Here is a 20506-nt window from a genome sequence, read left to right on the forward strand (position 1 = left end):
TCTCACAGTGAGATCTAGGACATCGTTTTAGATTCGACAGCCAAAGATTTCACTACGAATTTCTGTAATGAATGCCAACTTTCATCTCAAAACGGGCCTTTAGCTGCAGAAGAAAAGTTGCTTCTAATTAAACTTGACCTTTTTTCTCCTTTTTAAAAATTCTTCCTTTTGCCTCTGTGACTACTCTCAACAGATTTGTTCTTAAAATGCACCTACGAGTGAATTAAGAACATTTGTGGCATTCATCAATTATCTTCTCCTTTCTCTTTAATTTTCTCTCAAGAATAAACAAAATTATGGCCCAGACCTGTCGAACGGGTCACGAATAAATCCTCTCTGCCTCTCTTCACTAATCTGAATTCAAAGTATAAACATGATGCTGAAATTAACAAACCATATCATCTTCATCATGGCTGCCAATTTACAGAAAGGTTTTTTGTTAGATTATATGATTTTATTGGCATAATAGACATATGTAGACTATTACATTCTCTCATTTAATATTGTCTAATGTCATATTTGTTGACCAGCTCCAATTACAGAGCGCTTTGCCTTTAACCCTCCTGTTGTCCTCGAGTCAAGGAAGGAAGGAAGGAAGGAAGAAGGAAGGAAGGGAGGAAGAATGAAGGGAAGGAGGAAGGAAGGGAGGAACAAGGAAGGAAAGGAGGGAGGAAGGAAGGAAGGATGGAAGGGAGGAAGAAGGGAGTAAAGGAGGAAGGAAGGGAGGAAGGAATGAAGGTAGGAGGGAGTGATGAAAAAAGGAATGAGGGAGGGAGAAAGGGAGAAAGGAAAGAAGGACAGAGGAAAGAAGGAAGGGAGGAAGGAAGGAACAGTCAAAACAGACGGGGTTAATTTGAACCGGCAGGACGACACGAAGGTTAAAAGACATATTTTAGCATCTAAATCCTTGTCAAAGCGTTACCTTGTTTATGCTAGGATGACACATGTTGGCAGCTGGATTAATATTTTCTAATTTTTGGACATCCTCTACTACTGAGATTAGATTAGATTGTCTTTATTGTCACATTGTATAGCATACAACAAAATTAGAATTGCTACTCTGTGGGGCGTACATTAAAAAACACGATATTAAATAAAATAAAACAGAAATGAATAAATAATATATATTGCACATCATATTTACCTCTAAATATATGTTTTCACCTGCTTGATTTATGAAAGCAGGACATGAAACTACGCAGTGTTTTAAGTGTTCAGGAAGTGATTATGCTAATGATCAAATGTCAGGAATCTCATCATCATCATTATCAGGAACAGGTGGCGTTCATCAGGCTGAGACGAGCGAGTTCAGGGCTGTTGGAGGGTTCGTTTCATTTGACTCATATAGAAAGTTAATGAAAATATCCTTTGTAAAACATATAGGAATGAGTGTCATAAACATTGTACAGATCAGTTTTGGCTGTTCAGGGATCCCGTAGTTGCCCCTTCTAACTAAACTGATGTTGAAATTGAAAACTCAGCCTGGAGGTTGTACTTCTACCTCATCTACAAAACCCCCGACAGAGCCGAGTAAGCAGAGCGGAGCAGATAATCCTGTTTAATTCTGTGTCATGAGCCTCTCCCATTCAAGAGGAGCTTCTGCCGCTTAGAAATTATAAATGTGGAGAGCTGTGGAGCGGAGAGAGAGAGAGAGAGAGAGAGAGAGAGAGAGAGAGAGGGAGAGAGAGAGAGAGAGAGAGAGAGAGAGAGAGAAAAAAAAGAGAGAAAAAAGAGAGAAAGAGAGAAAGAAAGAAAGAAAGAAAGACAGAAAAGCAGGTTCTGGTAGTGAGAGTGGATCCCTGAGGGCTGCTACTGTTACAGGATGACAACTCGTCTCTTGCTTTAAAAATGTTCACATTTCCAGAGGACGAAGAGGTACAGTAGGGCTGTAAAACGTGTTCATCATCTCCTGCATAATGTCTTATTTTTTCTTCCTCTCCGGGTTTGACCAGAGGGGCTCCTGTGAAGAGACAATCAATGTGTGTCAGACAAGCAGGTGGAGAAATCAAACTGCACCTCCTCTTGTCCTTTGGGCCGATCGGAAACAAATATCTCTCTCCTTGTTTTGAGCTCCGGGTGTCATGTCCTGCGTGTCGTGGTGGTTAAGATGCATCATCATTGTTGAAAGATCCATCATAGTTTCATTAGCAGTTTCCGGGTTATCGAACAAGCGGAGGGATGAATGAAGACAAAATGAGTGGAAGGACAATCTAATGTCCCCGCCCTCAGTTTGCGCCTGGAGGACAATGCATCCTTCCCTGCACGTGACAGGGCCAGGAGTGAATGTCAACAAGGAACAAGGAGGAAAAGTGAATGAATGTGTGTCAAAAAAGTTTAATTTTATGATGTTATTGTCGAGAGAACCTTACAAAAACCTTCGTCCTTGTACAGATGCTGGTGATAAGACAACATTAGAAACCGACGCATTAAGAAGTTGAGTTTAGTTAAATGACAAAAGTTCTAACATGCAGAAACTCACATTTAAGCCTCCTGTTGTCTTTGAGTCAAGGAAGGAAGGGAGGGAGGGAGGGAGGGAGGAAGAAGGGAGGAAGAAGGAAGTAAAGGAGGGAGGGAGGAAGAAGGGAGGGAGAAGGAAGGAAGGAAGGAGGGAAGGAAGGAAGGGAGGAAGGATGGAAGGGAAAAAGAAGGAAGTAAAGGAGGGAGGGAGGAAGGACGGAGGAAAGAAGGTAGGAGGGAGGGAGGAAAGAAGGAAGGAGGGAGGGAGAAAGGAAAAGAGGAAGGACAGAGGAAAGAAGGAAGGAAGGAAAGAGGGAGGGAGGAAGGACAGAAGGAAGAAAGGGGGATGAAGGGAGGAAAGAGGGAGGAAGGAAAGAAAGAGAAGGAGGGAGGAAGGAGGAAGGAAAGAAAGAGAGAAGGAGGGAGGGAGGAAGGAAAGACAGACTCAATGGAGGGAGGAAAGAAGGAAGGGAGGAAAGAAAGAGAAGGAGGGAGGGAGGAAGAAAGGGGGATGGAGGGAGGAAGGAGGAAGGAAAGAAAGAGAGAAGGAGGGAAGGAGGAAGGAAAGACAGACTCAATGGAGGGAGGAAAGAAGGAAGGGAGGAAAGACAGAGGAAGGAAAGAAAGAAAGAGAAGGAGGGAGGGAGGAAGAAAGGGGGATGGAGGGAGGAAAGAGGAAGGAAAGAAAGAGAGAAGGAGGGAGGGAGGAAGGAAAGACAGACTCAATGGAGGGAGGAAAGAAGGAAGGGAGGAAAGACAGAGGAAGGAAAGAAAGAGAAGGAGGGAGGGAGGAAAGACAGACGGAAGGAAGGGTGGGAGGAAAGAAGGAGGGAAGAAAGGGGGATGGAGGAACGAAAGAACGAAGGGAGGAAAGAGAGTTGGCCACCTGTCAAATATTGCATATTGAGAGTTAATCACACTGCAGGCACAGCTGAGACAATGACTGCATTTTAATACCAGGTGTAAATGTACACACCCATAGATCCAATGTCATTATCCAGATAATATATCCAGACACAGATCACATGTTAATACCAGGTGTAGCATTCAGGACGGCTCTTGTGTCTGTTCCCTCATTTCAAAAGTGCTTTTTCTATCTCACTGAACTGTGTAGTTACAGTTAGTCTTTAGTATTTAGTATGCTGGTGTTTATTTGTGTATACCTAAGTTGTGTGTGTGTGTGTGTGTGTGTGCGTGTGTGCAGGTGTGCTGTGGTTATCGGTGGTGTCGGAGGTGCTCTACATCCTGCTGCTGGTGGTCGGCTTCAGTCTGATGTGTTTGGAGCTTTTTCACTCCAGCAATGTCATCGACGGACTCAAACTGAACGCCTTCGCCGCCGTCTTCACCGTGCTGTCCGGTAAGATGGACGACTGGTAACACACAAACACACACACACACACACACACACACACACACAGACAGAAATCCACACTCACAACGTTTACACAGTAGCGTATTTGCCATTTTAAACAGGACTTTTTTCCAAAGCCACCAACCAAGAAAACAGCAGCAGCCATTGTAATAAGTTAAAGCCTGTTAAAAGGTGTTTAAAAAGCACAACAATAAAAAACAATAATATTAACCCTCCTGTTGTCCTCGAGTCAAGGAAGGAAGGGAGGGAGGGAGGAAGGAAGGAAGGAAGGAAGGAAGGATGGAAAGAAGGAAAGGAAAGGAGGGAGGAAGGAAGGGAGGAATGGAAAGAAGGAAGGAAGGAAGGTAGGATGGAGGGGGGAAAGAAGGAAGGAAGGAGGGAGGGAGGGAGAAAGGAAAAGAGGAAGGGAGGGAGGGAAGAAAAGAAAGAAGGGAGGAAGGTAGGGGGAGGAAAGAAAGGGAGAAGGAGGGAGGGAGGAAAGAAGGAAGGTAGGAAGGAAAGGAAGGAAGGAAGGAGGAAAGGAAAGAAGGAGGGAGGGAGGAAAAAAGGAAGGGAGGAAAGAAGGAACAGTCAAAACCGACGTGGTAAATTTGACCCGGGAGGACGACACGAAGGTTAAACATAAATACTTGAGTTCATACTACACTCACTTTACATTCAGTGCCTGTATGTATATCCTACCTGTCTGATCTACAAGTGCGTTCACAATGAGAAGTATGGAAAAATATGGTTCGCTATAATTACCTGGATGGTCAATGGTCGCCATCTTGGCTACGTAGCAGAAGAGGAAGGACCATTGTTCAAACTGGAAAAGACGGCTCAACATCGCTGCATTATACAGATGTAAATTATTACATGTGTTTTTGCATTAAGTACCACTATACTGTTGTTAGATATATAAACCCATCAGTAGGTTTATGGGGTTAATTTAGCAGTCTGTAATGATTCGGTACTGCAAACGATAATGTGAATGCTAATGCTAGCTTGCTAACTAACTAATCATCATTTCCAGTAAGCGGCTGTGTTTGATTTGAGACAACACTAACCTGTCGAAATCTGCGCACTACACAAGAAAGTACACAGTGTACTATCAGAAGTATGTGATTTGAGACACACTATATGTCTTCATAGGAGACGTTATATTCACCGATAAATGCTTAAATTAATAAAGACCTAACTATGTCCTCATATCTCCTCATTATAACTGAATTATAATATCTTATAAACAATTAATTACAGCTTTATATGATGTAATGTTTATGGTTAATAAGGAGTGTTAAAGTAAAATATTCCTGTTTGATTTACATGATCAAACAAGGGTTAATAATAGCAATAATTATAATCTAAAGTATTAACTTAACCTTACAACACTGACAGACATCGTATTCCTTTAACAGTGAGAAACTGCTCAGAGAATCACGAGAGGAACAGAGCGAGAGACTGGTGCAGATTTGCGAGAGGTCGTCCAGGGTCAGAGGTTATCCTCTGGCAGCCGCCACTGTGTTTAGGCGCCAGGGATTTTTTCTCCCAACTCGTGTTAAACCTCTTACACAAGAAGTTGGCTCTGCACACTGCTCGCTGCCTCCTCAAGCTCCCTCCGAGGACGCCAGAGATTCTTCCCACAGCACATTTCATAGTATTTTACAGACAAACCTCCTCGAGTGATAGATGTGATCTGAATTACATTTCTTTAATGACACGAGGAGCAGATGGATTTCCTTCAGCGGATCGACATTTTTGAAAAATCAATATCAGTCCAGCCTTCGTTAATGATGACAAGATCCTAGAAGACAATACAGCATATATAGTTGTATAATATGAATTCCACTGTTCTGTTTCTGCTTGTCCCATTACGTCCTTACAATATTAAAGGTGCAGTGTGTAAAATGTATTGGCATCTAGTGGAATGGACTTAGTAGAAATGAAATATAATTCTCCTAAGTAGCTACACCCCATATTCTACAGACTTAAGGAAAGCTACAGATTCAAACAAAACACACCAGAATCATTTTAAGGTTTTGTAAAATGAGAATGAAATTATTATGTAAAAATGTAATTTATAATATCACAAATCGTATTGCAAATTGCAATATCAGTCAAAAAAAATCGAAATTAGGTATTTTTCAAATTCAGCCTTACCTATACATATAAGACAAGTCAGCTTCTCTGCAGCAGCTGCAATCAGAAATTTAAACCTTCATTTTAAACGGCAGAAAAAACTACAGCTCCCATAAAAAGAACTACAAATGCAGCATCGTGGATACTAAGTTTAATCCATATATTCATAAAACTCCTAGATGATTTCCTCTGATTCTTATTCATATTTATAATTGTAATCTGTACAGTGGTCACTGTTCTCTGTCCTGCTGTTAATATGTCTGAATTACTACTAATCTACTTTATAGAAAGAGTAAAAGCACTTTTTTGTGATACTGACCATTAGAAGATCCCGTCATACAATATAAGTGATGGAGGACAAAATCCACATCAAAAAATGTATATAAGTGTTTATCTAAAGCTAATATGAAGCTTCAGCGTCCAAATAAGTCAAATCTTCATCTTCTATGTTTCAACGTTACAGTGTTTTTAGTAGCAAAGTCTTTTTGTTACTATACTTCCACCACAGCTCAACAGGGAAACACTAAGAGGGAATCTGATGCTAAAAAGACTGTAAATGTGTCAGATATCACTTGATATGACTAACTCAGACTGCTGAAGCCTCATATAAGCTTCACATCAACTTTTTTTTTAATGCATTTTTGCTCAAAACGAGGATTTGTCCTTCAATAATATGACTATAAAATGTGCTTAGTGCTTTTAGATGATGGTTTAGATGTAAACAAACACTCTTATAACAACCTTATAGCCATGTTGTTGACAAAAAATGCACAGTAAAGCAGATCAATGACGTCCTGCAGTGACTCACAAGCACACACACACATTTCCTAGAAATCCCTGATGTCATGGAGTCAAGGACGGGGAGAAATGATGCTCTCTTTATGGCGAACTGTAAATCTGCAGCAGCCGAGTTTTATTGACTGTCTTTCACACAAACACACACACACACACACACACACACACACACACACACACACACAAACACACAAACACGTGGCTCTAACCCGTCACACACTTCCACGTGATACACACACACACACACATAGAAAACAAACAGCCACGTCTCACTGCTGGATGTATCGTTATGATATATAACTTCTGCATTAATCTCCCATTTGCATCATGGCTGTTTGATTTACTGTATATTTGTGAGTGATTATAACCCTATCTGTAATTGATTGGAAGTCTCATAACTGGCACTTTAAATCAATTGACGCTGTTTATAATGACTGATTGTGATGACACGTGTTCTGATTTATCACTGAGAAGCTGTAAACACAGACGTGCAGGGGGGTTTAATGTTAATGATAATTACCGTGGCAGATTATCTTGTGCCGAGGGAGTTAGGGTTGTTATGTAATTACAAAAGCATACGGATGGAGAGCTTTAACGTTAGCGTTGTTAAATCTGTTAAATCTGCGTCTGCTGCAGGCGGGGAGTTCCGGTCCTCTGAAATGAGGCCAACGCAGAAGTAACTTAAAACTGCATTCTATCAAAAGGCCACCAGGGGGCGACCGTTTTGGTGTCAAAAGGACTTCCGTCTCTATACAAGTCAATGGAGAATTCACCAACTTCTCACTTGATTTCTAACCTCAGTAAACGTTTTCAAAATGTGTTTATGGTCTCAATCGCTAGTTTAAAGCCTTCTTCAATGCAGTATGATGTTCATTTGTGAAATTTTGGCCTCCCTGATTTTATATGTGACGATAAAGCAGGGAATGCATTAGGGCGTGGCTACGTCGTGATTGACAGGTTGATTGGTTCACAGGTTCAGGAGGGCGCCTCATGCCCCTCCTGGTGCCCATATAAGTGGAATCCGTGTTTTTATTTTTCCCAGCATGCACCTGACATTTTCAAGATGGTGCTGTTTAGATCCGAAACTATTGGCCTCCGAGCAGCAGTCCACAAACCAATGGGTGACGTCACTGATGTTACGTCCATTTCTTATATACAGTCTATGGTTTGCTGTCATGGCGACGCTAAAGGAAAGAAAGCTCATTAAGAACACAATCAAGCAAGTTGCACAGCAGTCATACCTGTTAGGTATTGATATTTATTGTATAAAAGACGAAGCTTTAGCCTGATTGTTTAAGGTCTCCTCTAGTGTGCAGACTCATAGACAACGATAGTCAATACAACTTTATTTGCATGTCCAATATAACACATCTCAGTAGTTTTTAACCAGCTGTTGCTCTGTAATAATGAGCAACAAGACTATGATAAGTTAAGATATACTGCATCACATACTTAGCAACATCTTTATAATCATATATGCAAAGAAATATATTTACAGGGGGCATATCATGTTATTTTTGCGATTTAACTGTTATTTAGATCCTGTTGAACACAAGGTCCAAAACTGGATTAATTCATTAATTATCAAAATAGTTGGCGATTATTTACTGTTGATCAGCTAAACACAAAGTTGACTAATCATTGGTGTGTGTGTGTGTGTGTGTGTGTGTGTGTATGTGTGTGTGTGTGTGTGTCACAGGTCTTCTGGGTATGGTGGCCCACATGATGTACACTCAGGTGTTCCAGATCACGGTCAGTCTGGGTCCTGAAGACTGGAGGCCTCACAGCTGGGACTACGGCTGGTCCTTCTGGTCAGTCAACACACACACACACACACACACACACACACACACACACACACACACACACACACACACACACACACACACACACACACACACATATATTCACAAATATGCCTCCAAAGCCTCTTTTGGACATTTTTACTGATAAATCACTGTGATAACCTGTGATAACACATGCAGCTACAATCAGGAACATACCCATACCCCGGTAATGCCAGAGTAGACAGGGCAGGTGACCATCCAGCAGATGGCGGTAATGCGACATTTACGGATACCAACCGCCATAAAATTCAAATATGAATCAAGATGATATTACTGCATTGCCTTTTGCATAAAGTTTGTGACGTGGCCACCATGTTAAAAACAGACCAAAACCAAGCAACCACATATCAAGACTTGTGATTAGTTTGCTCGCACCACATCAATCAATCAGTCTATATTTATATAGCACCAAATCACTGTGAAAGTCATCTCAAGGCACTTTACACATCATTGAATGAAACGCATGAAAGTGTCTTTCGTCTGCTTTCATTCACAACACAGTACCAGCACGTGTTAATAGGTCTTGGGAAATCTGCTGTATAGATTTCCCTGAATATTGATTCCTGATCCCATCCACACGTGACCCCACGCAGGAAATGTTCCTGAATATTTCAGGGATAGACTGCATGTCTGACAGGGGTTTCATTTTCATGAAATGTGCGTGTTAAAACTTATTTAAACCCTTATTTTTAAAGACAGACTGCATCATTAGACAGATGGTGTCTGACACATGAATGACACGCAGACAAACAGACAGTTGAACAAACAGGTGTTCAGGTACACAGGGAGCTTCAGGTCTCTTGTTTCTGAGATAATTAGCCAGACACAACTCGCCTTGACCTTCCTTGCTCTCTACTCAGAGGTAAAGCAACTCTGCAGCTGTTGCCTCAGCTCTCGTCGCTCATTTGTGGATCGGCAGAAGGGAACAGCAAGGACATAAAGAAGCGAGCGAACATGTGAACCTAATTTATAATTCTCACACACACACTGCACTCCTACCAGACAACCTCTAACGTGGATCAGACTCTTAGAAATCCTCTCAATAATGACAATAGCTGAGAAAACTTATCACAAGGTCCATGTAGTGGCTGTTCTGGAGCTTTTGATCATATTACATGATCTTCATCAGCAGGTGGAGTTTACCCAGTTGGCATGGAAGATGTTTCATGTCCAGATTTTCATATTTTTCTGAGAACTTCTTCTACTTCATGCTGGCTTAAAAATGTAGATTTAAAGTTCATTCTTGACCTTAGATGACGATCGTGTGAGATAACTGAAAGCTGCTACTAAATGGATCTTGTGAATACATTTTTAAGATGCTGTTTCTAAGGTCAAAAAGGAACTTTGAACTACAATAATAATAGTGTTTATTTACTTATGGAAGCCAGCCTTTCAAAGTGATTTACAAAAACGTTAAATACATCTTTAATTAAAATTAAATCTTGTAACATAAGAAACAGTGAAGAACACCTTGTGCTGCTAATAGGAGATTTGATCAGTGATTCAAGTGAAGGCCTCTCATTTTCTACCATGATGAGTCCTTCAGGATCATTAAAGTGGAATAAACTCACAGCAGAAATGTTGAACCTCTGCTGGAGCCAAAGGCCAAAAAGTTCCTTCAGGACGAATAAAAAATGTGACATGCAGTGTTCCTGTTGAAAGCTCTCCTGAAACTGATAACCTCAGCTTCATTTTAACCTGACAGATGTGAAAACATGTTCTTCATAGTCTACAGTGTGATCCTTTAGGTGCTGCCTGTATACAAACTTTGTATTTAAAATATTTTTGTGTCATTTTTTAGGCAAAAGAAAAGTTAATGTTTCAGTTGTGTCTCTCTGGATTGACTGTTAGCTAAGCCCCGCCTTCCCTAGTTACTGTTGCCATGGAGTTCCAAAGTGGGAGGAGCAATTTCGGGTTGTCCTGGTTCCGAAAGTGTAAAAATTCCATAAATTTTTTCAGTAAACAACTTCACGTTACTTATAGTTTGGGCTCTTTTACGGGTCGTATCAATATGAAACTCTCCCGGTTAGATCATCAGTGCAAAAGGCAAAAACAACTGTGTTATAAAATAAAAGGTTGTTTAGTTAAAATTTGAAGAGACAAGACTGTAGACGTAAAAAAAAATTAGGGATAGACATTAACTACAGCGAGAAACTGGCAATCATCAAGTTTAAAATTCACTCATGTGTGCCCGAACCCTAACAGCGTGTCAAAGCTAGGTATTACAGTGGTTAGAGAATCATTTCAGTTGTCATTTTTGGGTCACTTCTGAGAAAATTAAGCAATTATGGTGACACGTTTGGTCAACTTAAGCAAGGAACCATTGCGCTCTGATTCGCAATCATGTTTTGTCCATATGAACGGCTAATACGGCTGACTAATGGGCTGACTTTTTTTCTACATAGTGCAGAAAAGACTCATTAATAGTTTGAGACAACCACAAGCATATTTATCAGTTTAAAAATGAATCAGTAATCTATCAAGCTGAATCATATTCATCATATCTGGAATGAAAGTCCTTCCATTTTCTATTAAAACAATATGCTATTTGCTTGAGTGTCACTAATGTTGTCTGTGTGATATATGTTGGTGAATTGTTTTGTGTTGGTTTCGGAGCTTACTCTGTAAAACTAAATCTTAAATCATGAACAGAAAAAAGAAAAAGTGACTGTTTACTGCCACTGACATTAATCCAAGTAATATCAAATTGTTCCATTTTGATTCCTGTTTCTGGAGATAGAGAATGATGGATTGCATCGGCCATTTTGCTCATTTCTGGAGTTTTTTGTCTTTCTCTTTCTAGTTTTCTTGCTCAGCATGTTTAAGCATTTTTGCTTGACATTTTCTTAGCATACAGTGTTTGGCTCTGCACAGAGGGACTGTTAACTTCATTATTAACAACCTGGTATCAGACAAATTCCCCTCAGAGCTGGGCCACTCTCTCAATTAGCAGCACATCAGTTATGTGGCCGCTAACATTAAGTGGAGCCTGGAGCTCAGAGTATTCACTGAATCACTGCAGCTGTTTCTCTGAGTGGTTTTAATCCCAGAGGGAACTTCTCCATCTGGCTAATCACACCTCCATCTTGATAACCTCGCTGCCCCCCCCCCCCCCCCCGCTAAGCAGGGCGATACTATCATGGCCATGAAAATGTGTTCCCGCATCGATCAACCACCGACCTTTCCACCACCAGGCTGAAACATCCCTTTCATTAACTTTTTGATAGATAATCAGACTTTCCATCTTGTTTCATTTATGTTAGTCAATTTCTGGTTGTGAGGGGAGTTATTTTGCCCAAGCCAATCAGTAGGGATGTGTTTGTATTGCCACGATTTTAATGGACATGGAAACTTCACAACACCTGAAAAAATATGGAGATAAAAGAGTGTATTCTGTTCATAGACCTAAATCCTCTTCCAACCAGGGGAAACACTGTCAATGACAGAAAAAGGGAAGGAGAATAGTTGGAAATGTATAGTACAAGTGCAATTGCAAATGCTCTTGTTTACATGGCAAAGTTAGCCTAGCATGCTAACAAAAAGTACTACTGAGACTGCAAGAATGTCACTAGTTTTTTAGAGTCCACTAAAGCTATTACAATGGACCATTTGTGAAAGAAGGAAAAGTACAGATGTCATTTAATTGTCATAGTTAATTAATTGCCATAGTAAGCCATGTCAGTGAGTGAGTATGCACAATGCCAGAACCAGTGTAGCCATCATTAATGTCATCATCTGTCAAATAAAAGCAGTGGAGTAGAAAGTGCAATATTGCCCTCTGAAATGCAGTGCAGTGGAAGTATAGAGTAACATCAAATGGAAATACTCTAGTGGGCTACTCTTATTGTACTTAGATACTTGAGTAAATGTACTCAGTTTAATTCTACCTCTGTGTCTGTCTCCAACCAGCATGGCGTGGGGATCCTTCACCTGCTGCATGGCCGCCTCCGTCACCACCCTCAACTCCTACACCAAGACTGTGATCGAGTTTCGCCACAAGCGGAAGCTGTTCGAGCAGGGCCTGCGCGAGGAGCAGAACTACCTGGACCAAGAGGCTTTCCACTACTTCCGGGACCGCTCCCTTCAGTCCATCTCCAGCACTGTGGAGGTCTATCCAGGTCACAGCAGTGTGGGTGGAACCAGAGCCGGGCTTGTTGTCGGTGGGCCGGGTCCAGGTCCTGGGCCGGGTCCAGGTCCGGGTCCCGGTTTAGGACGAGGCCAAATGAGAGCCGCATCGGCCTCCATAGACCTGGGGGAGAACACAGACTCGCTGGGGGAGGAGCAGTGCTGAGGAGGGTTATGTGGGCTGTGGCCATCTGAGATAATGAGGCGGACTGCTCTTTTAAGTCTGGACCAGGCCACAGGTTTTGCCGTCAAACAAGAAAAGCACAGCAGCCCACAGCAGAACTTTAACAGAACTGAGACTTGAGAACGACGTGTAGAGGAAGCATCAGAGGAATGAACAAAACTAGACCGAATAATCTCTACATACATATATATATATATACAAAATGAAAATCCATATAAAGTGAAACACAGAGGGAGATCTTTGACTTTGAGATCTGTGAGTTAAGATTGTCCGTGGATGGACAGCCGGTGTTCTCCAGCATATTTCAAGGTGCTATGTGTAGTATTTTAATATCAAAAGGGGGTTTTTACATCCGAAGTTCGAGACATTAAAGCCTGTTATGTTTGCTGTGAGAATTACAGTTGATGCTAAAAAGTAGCTGCACAAGTAGAAGACAGTAATAAAGTTAGTGATGTGACTCTGTGTTCAAGCTCTAGCAGCAAAATGCCTGAATGTTAAAGTTTTTAGAATGATGAAACTTGTTGGTAAATCTTCAGTTGCAAGTAGCCTCATCTACATCATATTCCAGTCCTGCTTTCTTATTGCAAAGGTCCAGTCATTAAAAACACATCACCAGAAACCGGTTTTACATCCAGGTTAAATATAGAGTGGATCACAGAGACTTAAACCTCATTGGAGTGGGATCTAGCACATATATAGGTAATTCTTAAGTACAGCTGACATTACATACTTGCCAAAAAAAATGCTAACACTATTTGAGAACCAATATGATGATTCAAAAATACCAGTTACAATCCTGTTGTTTATATTTTGGTAAACTGGCCCCAATAAAAGTCTGCTGAATTAGCTAATAACAATTCCTGTTTGCAGTGTAGCCATCAACGTACAGACAATGATCACTGCATTTCTGATTTCTTATTGTATTTATATAGAGGTTTATCTGCGATCATCATCAGAAATAATTATGTCCTTGTGCACACATTGGAACATATAACACGTGTTTCATGTCTGTTTATTAAGATTTGAACTTGCCCTGGCAGCTGGATTTGCAAGATCATGATGTCTCAAGATCATCTTATAAGGTTTCAAGTTGTGCACCCGTGTTCGAAACACTGGTGGTTCTGACCAATCAGCATCATATTAGGATTCATGCGTGATCTCGTGAATCCAGCTGCCTCGCAAGGTAAAACAGTCAGGGACAGAAGGTTTATCCAATCACCTGCCAAGTATTTTTTGAAAGTGCCTCCCCTTTTCCAAACAGTTTCCAAGGAGGACTCCTCAGATGGTTCTGCATAACGAACCATCTGGAGTATCAAGTTATTAATGTAGTGCCTCAACTTCAACTCCCTGGAGCCACCCTGAAAAGGCTTTTAGCTTTGTCCTGTTGAATGTCCACGTCTACTACAGACTATACCTTGTAATTTCTTGATGGTTAGAACAGCTATCCTAAACAATGAGTTAAATTACCAAGGAGCACCATGATGCTGTCTGATTGAGGCTTTAGGTACACAAAGGTAAAGAAAGCATGGTAAAACAAATGAAACATGTATACATTGAGTAAAAACAAACTTAGAGCATGTTTAGACATCATATGGATCCTTATTTGCCATAATTGTCCCTCATTCGTCCTCTGGTTCCTCAAGATTGACAGATTTCGTGGTAGGGAAGGAAGTAACAAGGAAGGAAGATGATCTGCCTCAAGACAGGAAGAGTTTTCAATGCTAATTCTGAGAAACACAAAATACTACACATAGCATTTTTAAACGGGTCATGTCCCGTCCATGCCCTATTTATGACGCTGAATGTGAAAACTAGAGATAAGAGCTGTAATAAAATGAGTTGTCTGTTCGTCTTTCAGTTGTGTTGATCCTCTCCACAGTAACGTCAAAGTCCAGTTGGTGAAACTGGCTTCTTCCGTTCTCTGCAGCTTTGTGATGTTTTATATTTCAGCGAGTTTGGAGCAACGGTGAAAGCCTACTATCATCTTTTTTTCTTCTCATCAGTAATGCTAACAAGCGTCAGTGCTAGTAGATAGACAATTAGCAGTGTGTGATTTCCATCAAAGAAAATATAATGTTTTACATGCAAAAAATCATTATCATGCTATTTTTTTAATCACTGTGATTATAAGACTTTGGGCCTCATGTAAGAACCACTACAAACCAAACTGTACTTGAGTGGCAGGTACAGGTGATTTTAGAAAACTTGTTGCTTCAACCAAATTTCTTGTATTTAGTTTGACTTTGATGGAAACATCATGCTTTTTGTGATTGTCATTTATATACGTTTATGATACTTGATGTCAAACACAGTAAAAGTTCCAAAGTGTGAGGTGAACGTATGTAGAAATGATGCCTGAAAGTCAAATATCAACCTGCTATGAACACTTTGTTTGCAAAGTTACCTCCACCTCCTCCTCATTCACACACGCCCACAAACAACTGCTTAAATTGGCTTAAAGAGACAGGAGCTAAAAATGACCTGTTTCAGACAGAGGCTGAACGTCTGCATAAAGGGCCAGTATAAGATAAGTAAGGAGTTTTTTAAGCTGTATATCATGCAAAGATATTCCAGTAGAGCCCCAGAATATAAATATAGACTTGGAAATGTGCCCATTGTTGTTGTATCGCTCCTTTTAGAATAATGATGTCTATCAGTCCCAGCAGATTTCTGCCCCATCCATTGTTTGAGGCCTGCACAGAATTAATATGTCAAACAACACATCAATAGTCATGTTTTAAGCCTTTCTTTTCAGTAGTTAAGACAATTTAAGTGACGTGTACATCAAGATTTTGCTTTATCCCATTCCTCATGGCTTTAGCAAAATATTCACTCTTGGTCTCTATAAAGTCAAAAGGGTCAGTGGCATTGTGTGACTGGAGTAAAACATGAGTAAAATGTACTTTGAGTAAATAGTATTTTTTGTACTTTGTCGGTTCTCTGTTATTTATTGATTAAGAGGCTGTTAAAGCCCGTGTTGCCATCAGTTTCATCATACACTTTACAGTTTTCACTCATCAATTGCATTTCTCTTCTAAAATGAGTTCATAGCTGAAAGCTGGAAACACCTTCAGAATTCTAATATAATGTATTTCGTGAGCCTCAAGTCTATTTATCCCATCCAAGGTAATTCATCATAAATTTGGAATGGGATTATTCACATCAAATATTTCATTCAGCCTATAAAAGTTCTTATTCTGAAATAGGAACACACACGTCTGAAAGTATTAAGAGACTTTAAGAGTTAAAAAAAATAAAAATATATAACTTCAACAACATTTACAGTTCAGTGGCTTCTTACACTCCAACAACTGCATCAGGGTCTTAATGCAGGTCACTGAACATCCTCTGTAATTACAAGTATTTTCCAGTTTATCTCCTTGACATCAATTTAATGGCATCTCATGTCACTGCTTTGTTTTTGCAATATGTTTTAATGAGTATCTTACTTCATCTCAAACGTTCTTTTTCTGTAAGCTTTCCTATTCATGAACAGGTGACATCCATTAAAATAAAACAAGCTAATTACATCATTTTTGTGCAGTTAGGAAAGTTGGGTAAATCTGATTCGTAACAATTGTACTATACAAGCAAACCTTGTGGAAAAAATAGGAGTTTTGAAAGAAGTTGATAGAAGTTTAGAAAGAAGAAAGAATTTGAAAATGTTCTTTCATGAGGCTCATCATTTTTAATAATTTATTCTCTGTTAGGAAGCAGAGATGAAACAATCATTTCACATGCACTAGTCTGACAGTTGTGAAAGGGCTTCTGGCAAATATTGACGGCATGCAGCCGTAAAATAAATGATTAGAGCACAAATCAAATTGTAAAGGCTTTCACTCTTGAACTAAACTTCATTATCCATAAAACATGTTTAATGGAAAGTGTCAACATTCTGACTTTTCTGTTTGTTGGGACAGTCGCCATGAATGTACAAAGACCTCCAAACAGCCACAAACACAGCTCTGAGATATAAAATCTTCATTGATAAAGGCCACAAGTGCGTGAAACCACATGACAGACAGCCCCATCACCCAAAGGTCACAGGGTCAATCCTCTCAGATAGGTAATACGCTCCATCGTCACACAGTCACAGTCCTTGGGGAAGTTGCTGAACCTCCGGCTGCTGCAGGGAACTATTCACCTTTGGCCTCTCTGAAAATGAACTGCATAAATGTACTCTATGTAAGTCTCACAGGGACCTTCTGAGGAAATAAATTCTAATAGCACCTCCAGATTTCAAAATGAAAAGGGTGAAATAGAGTGGCAGTGTTAGCCGCTGACTTCAATAGATCACTGTTGAAAGGATCCTGTCATTGATTCCTTTATACTATGAGGTGAACTTTGAAAAGATAACATATAGACACTGTGTCTGATTGGTCCCAAGTGAATACTGCAGTGAAATCATTGGCCTTGGTTTGGTGGTATTCAAGTCAAAAGATGTCAAAATGTCAACATATTAACTGGGAAGCCTGATTTAAAAACCTCAGAGTGACCATCCACAATCTCACAGGGCAGGTTTCTATGCAAACGTAGCATCGATTTTAGCTGAGTATCTTTTGTGTGATGTCTAGATGTATTAACTCACTTTTGTCCATGTGGGAGTATTTAATGGACATAAAATTGACATACCATCAATTTTTAAGTTGATGTTGAACTTGTTAGAAAACTGTTGTTTATTTCTACATCCAGCAGTTACTGATCAACATTATCATTCATTAGGAGTCGTGTTTCTGTCCACCTGCTGAATGTAAGTCAAATATTCACTCTCTTTTAGATCTGTTTTTGCTCTCTGCCAACTCCTGAGGGAAATATCTGGCTCTTTAGCTGCTAAATGCTCCACTATGTTCACCAGCAAATCTACAGCTCACTGTGTCTGTTTGCTGTTTGGTGCTGAGCAGGTAGTGTACAGTGGCTTTTTACAGCTTTATCTCTAAAAACGACACTATGAGAGCGCTGAGAGTGAACTAGAACAGTTGCAGCTGGACAGCTAAACAATGAGCTGAAACTCACTATCAAGCACCGTCAAGCCGAGCGGAGCTGCAGAGTCACTGCAGGTTCATCAGTACGGGACACGACCAACACATTACACACTGATAGATCATAAATTATTATAAAAAAATATTTTTTGTAGCCACTTTAAAGTCACCAAATCAGTGTTTAGTGAGCTGAGGTGCACAGAAGTGTGGTTAAACCTGCTGTAACTGATTTTTTGGCCATTTGAGGACAACAAAAAGAAGCTGTAAACACACACAACAGTAAAGCCGTATGCTGTAAAACCAAAACAACGAGCTGAAAGACACTAAACTCAATGGAAGTGAGAGGATTTGCAGAGTCAGTTTTAGCTATACATGTCAGTAATTTGATTTACTGTTCATATAAATGAATTAATAGATTGGCAACAGTTTGGTCTTAAACAGTAGTAGTAGTTCTTGTTCTTACTGATATTTTATTTCATGCACAAACACAAAGAAAAAGCATCAGATTAAATCTAATCAAATGATGAGACATCTTGGATCTTTGTGATGGATCAAGTATTGAAATTAGCCACAAATCAAACTTACATCATGAACAAGTAACCCACCGGCTCCTGTAGACGTCACAGTTTTAGTGTACTACCCTGCCTGAGGATGCTGTGTGTGTGTTATGTAAGGCGTGGTGGATTGTAAACAGCAGGGATTAAATTGGCTGGGAGTCGCCGCAGTAACGGGAGGTTTGGGGTAATCCAAACACAAGTTTTAAAGCCTCGTGCTGCCTGGCTGTAAAGGGACGGTTTGTGGCAGATCATGAATCTTCTGTATGCTGTAACACATGATTTAACCATGCTGGTAACAAGTGAAAGAATCTATTCTGTTTGAATGTATTAAGTTATATATATTTATCTATGTATTACACACACTGCTTCCTGTCTTTTTTCTGAGTGGATTCAATTCAATCACTACAGCACATTAAACCTTACAGATACTACAAATCACTCTTTTTATATGCATGCCTTCCAGGTTATAAATAAACCCACAACTTGGGAAGCAGGCAAAAATCTTGTTTTATTATTGATAAGATGAATTTTTTTTCATCCAATGATGGTTAGAAAATAGGTTATTTATCTCTACAAATACTGTACATTCAGTCTTGTGTTCCCACCTTTACTGACTGAGTAATTTGTGCAAACTAATTATTAATCCAAGGGAACAGATTAAGTAATACGAGGGTATAAATTACAGTAGCATGAATTAGTAACACATTTCCACTTGTGAAGACTTCTGAAGATGTATCATTGTGTTTCCGCTGAGCTCGATACTGACCTGCAGTTATGGATCCCTTTCCCTTCCCTTCCCATCCCTTACAGACATGTCAACGAGACTCGCTTTGATCCATAATATCTCCACAGACAGACATGATGAATGGACTCTCTGAGCCGAAATGGCTGGCAGAGATGCAGAGCGAGAGATTAGCTGAGCAGTTAAAGCTTCTGTTTCGCTGCATCGCTGGATATTGTAAATGGAGATGGACGATTTATAACGGAGAGATGCAGAGAAACCCTGTACTTCCTCATTTTAACATACAGACAGAATGTGATGTAGAAGGCAGCAGGTGAGGACATGTGAGGGCAAGACATAGACTTAGAGCTGGCAATCACAGTATTATGTAATTTGTAATATCAGATGTTTTATCTTAAAATTACTAGATACGTTTGTCATAATTGATCTCAATATTATGAGATGCTATTGTGATGCCCACTAGAGTGTTATCACATTTGTGATAGTTTCTGTAATTTTATAATTAATGTTTTGAATATTTGTTCAGGGTTAATCAACCTGTTTCCAACATCCTTGCACTAAAATATTGTATATTGATGTCAGGAGTAATTGTGGTGTCGTCAGCAGGGGGCAGTGTGGCGTTTATTGTGTTTCGGAGGTCTTTACGTCAGTTTGGTCCGCTTTGCAGCTTTCCGCTTTCTGCTGAGCGAGATGAAAAACGGACGCAGAGTTTGCCCTTATTTCTCCTGTTTCCAGGTTGGTGGAATAGTAAATTAAGCTAAGTAACTGAGGTGTAATATGTTGACATGTCGCTGAATGTTTTAATGTCCGCCAATAAGGCTGTTATATGAATATGCGGACATGTATGTACATAGAGCAGTAGCCGGATTTTCGCGCGTAATGACGTCACCTGTTGCTACAAAAGTCACGTTGGTCAGTTTTATTTTTAACTCCTTGAACATTTTTCTACAGTCAAATAGTTTTGAAATGTATGATATTGTGTAAAACGGTTAAAAGCTAATGTTAAAAAAACGAATTTTATATATTTTAAAAGTGGTTAAAAACAAGTTAAAAATCTGTCAGCTCAAATGATTTTAGTTGTAAATGGAAAATGCATTTAGGAACCATATGTAACATAAGCTATGTTTTATATGTAAGTCGTAACATAAGCTATGTTTTATATGTAAGTCGTAACATAAGCTATGTTTTGTTTTAAGTTGAAAAGAGACAACTTACAGGGTAACAGTGGTTATTGTCATTTTGATTTATTTAATCACACAAAACTTATAACTCAATATTTTCTGAAAGATGAGAAAAAACAAATTGTATTATATTTGAAGTCGTGTTTATT

At 39.8% G+C, this 20506-nt stretch overlaps 1 protein-coding gene across 1 annotated transcript in view; it reads left to right on the plus strand.

Annotated features, from left to right (window-relative positions):
• Window positions 1-12891, plus strand: part of gsg1l (gsg1-like) — a 40109-nt gene extending 27218 nt beyond the window's left edge. Inside the window, 3 exon segments of the mRNA XM_062439053.1 lie at window positions 3662-3814; window positions 8442-8553; window positions 12499-12891. Coding sequence (XP_062295037.1) covers window positions 3662-3814; window positions 8442-8553; window positions 12499-12880 — 647 coding nt within the window. The 3' untranslated portion in view covers window positions 12881-12891.
• The last annotated feature ends 7615 nt before the right edge of the window (window positions 12892-20506 follow it).

This window comes from Scomber scombrus, chromosome 18 (genome assembly GCF_963691925.1).
Source record: "Scomber scombrus chromosome 18, fScoSco1.1, whole genome shotgun sequence".
NCBI classification, from domain to species: domain Eukaryota; kingdom Metazoa; phylum Chordata; class Actinopteri; order Scombriformes; family Scombridae; genus Scomber; species Scomber scombrus.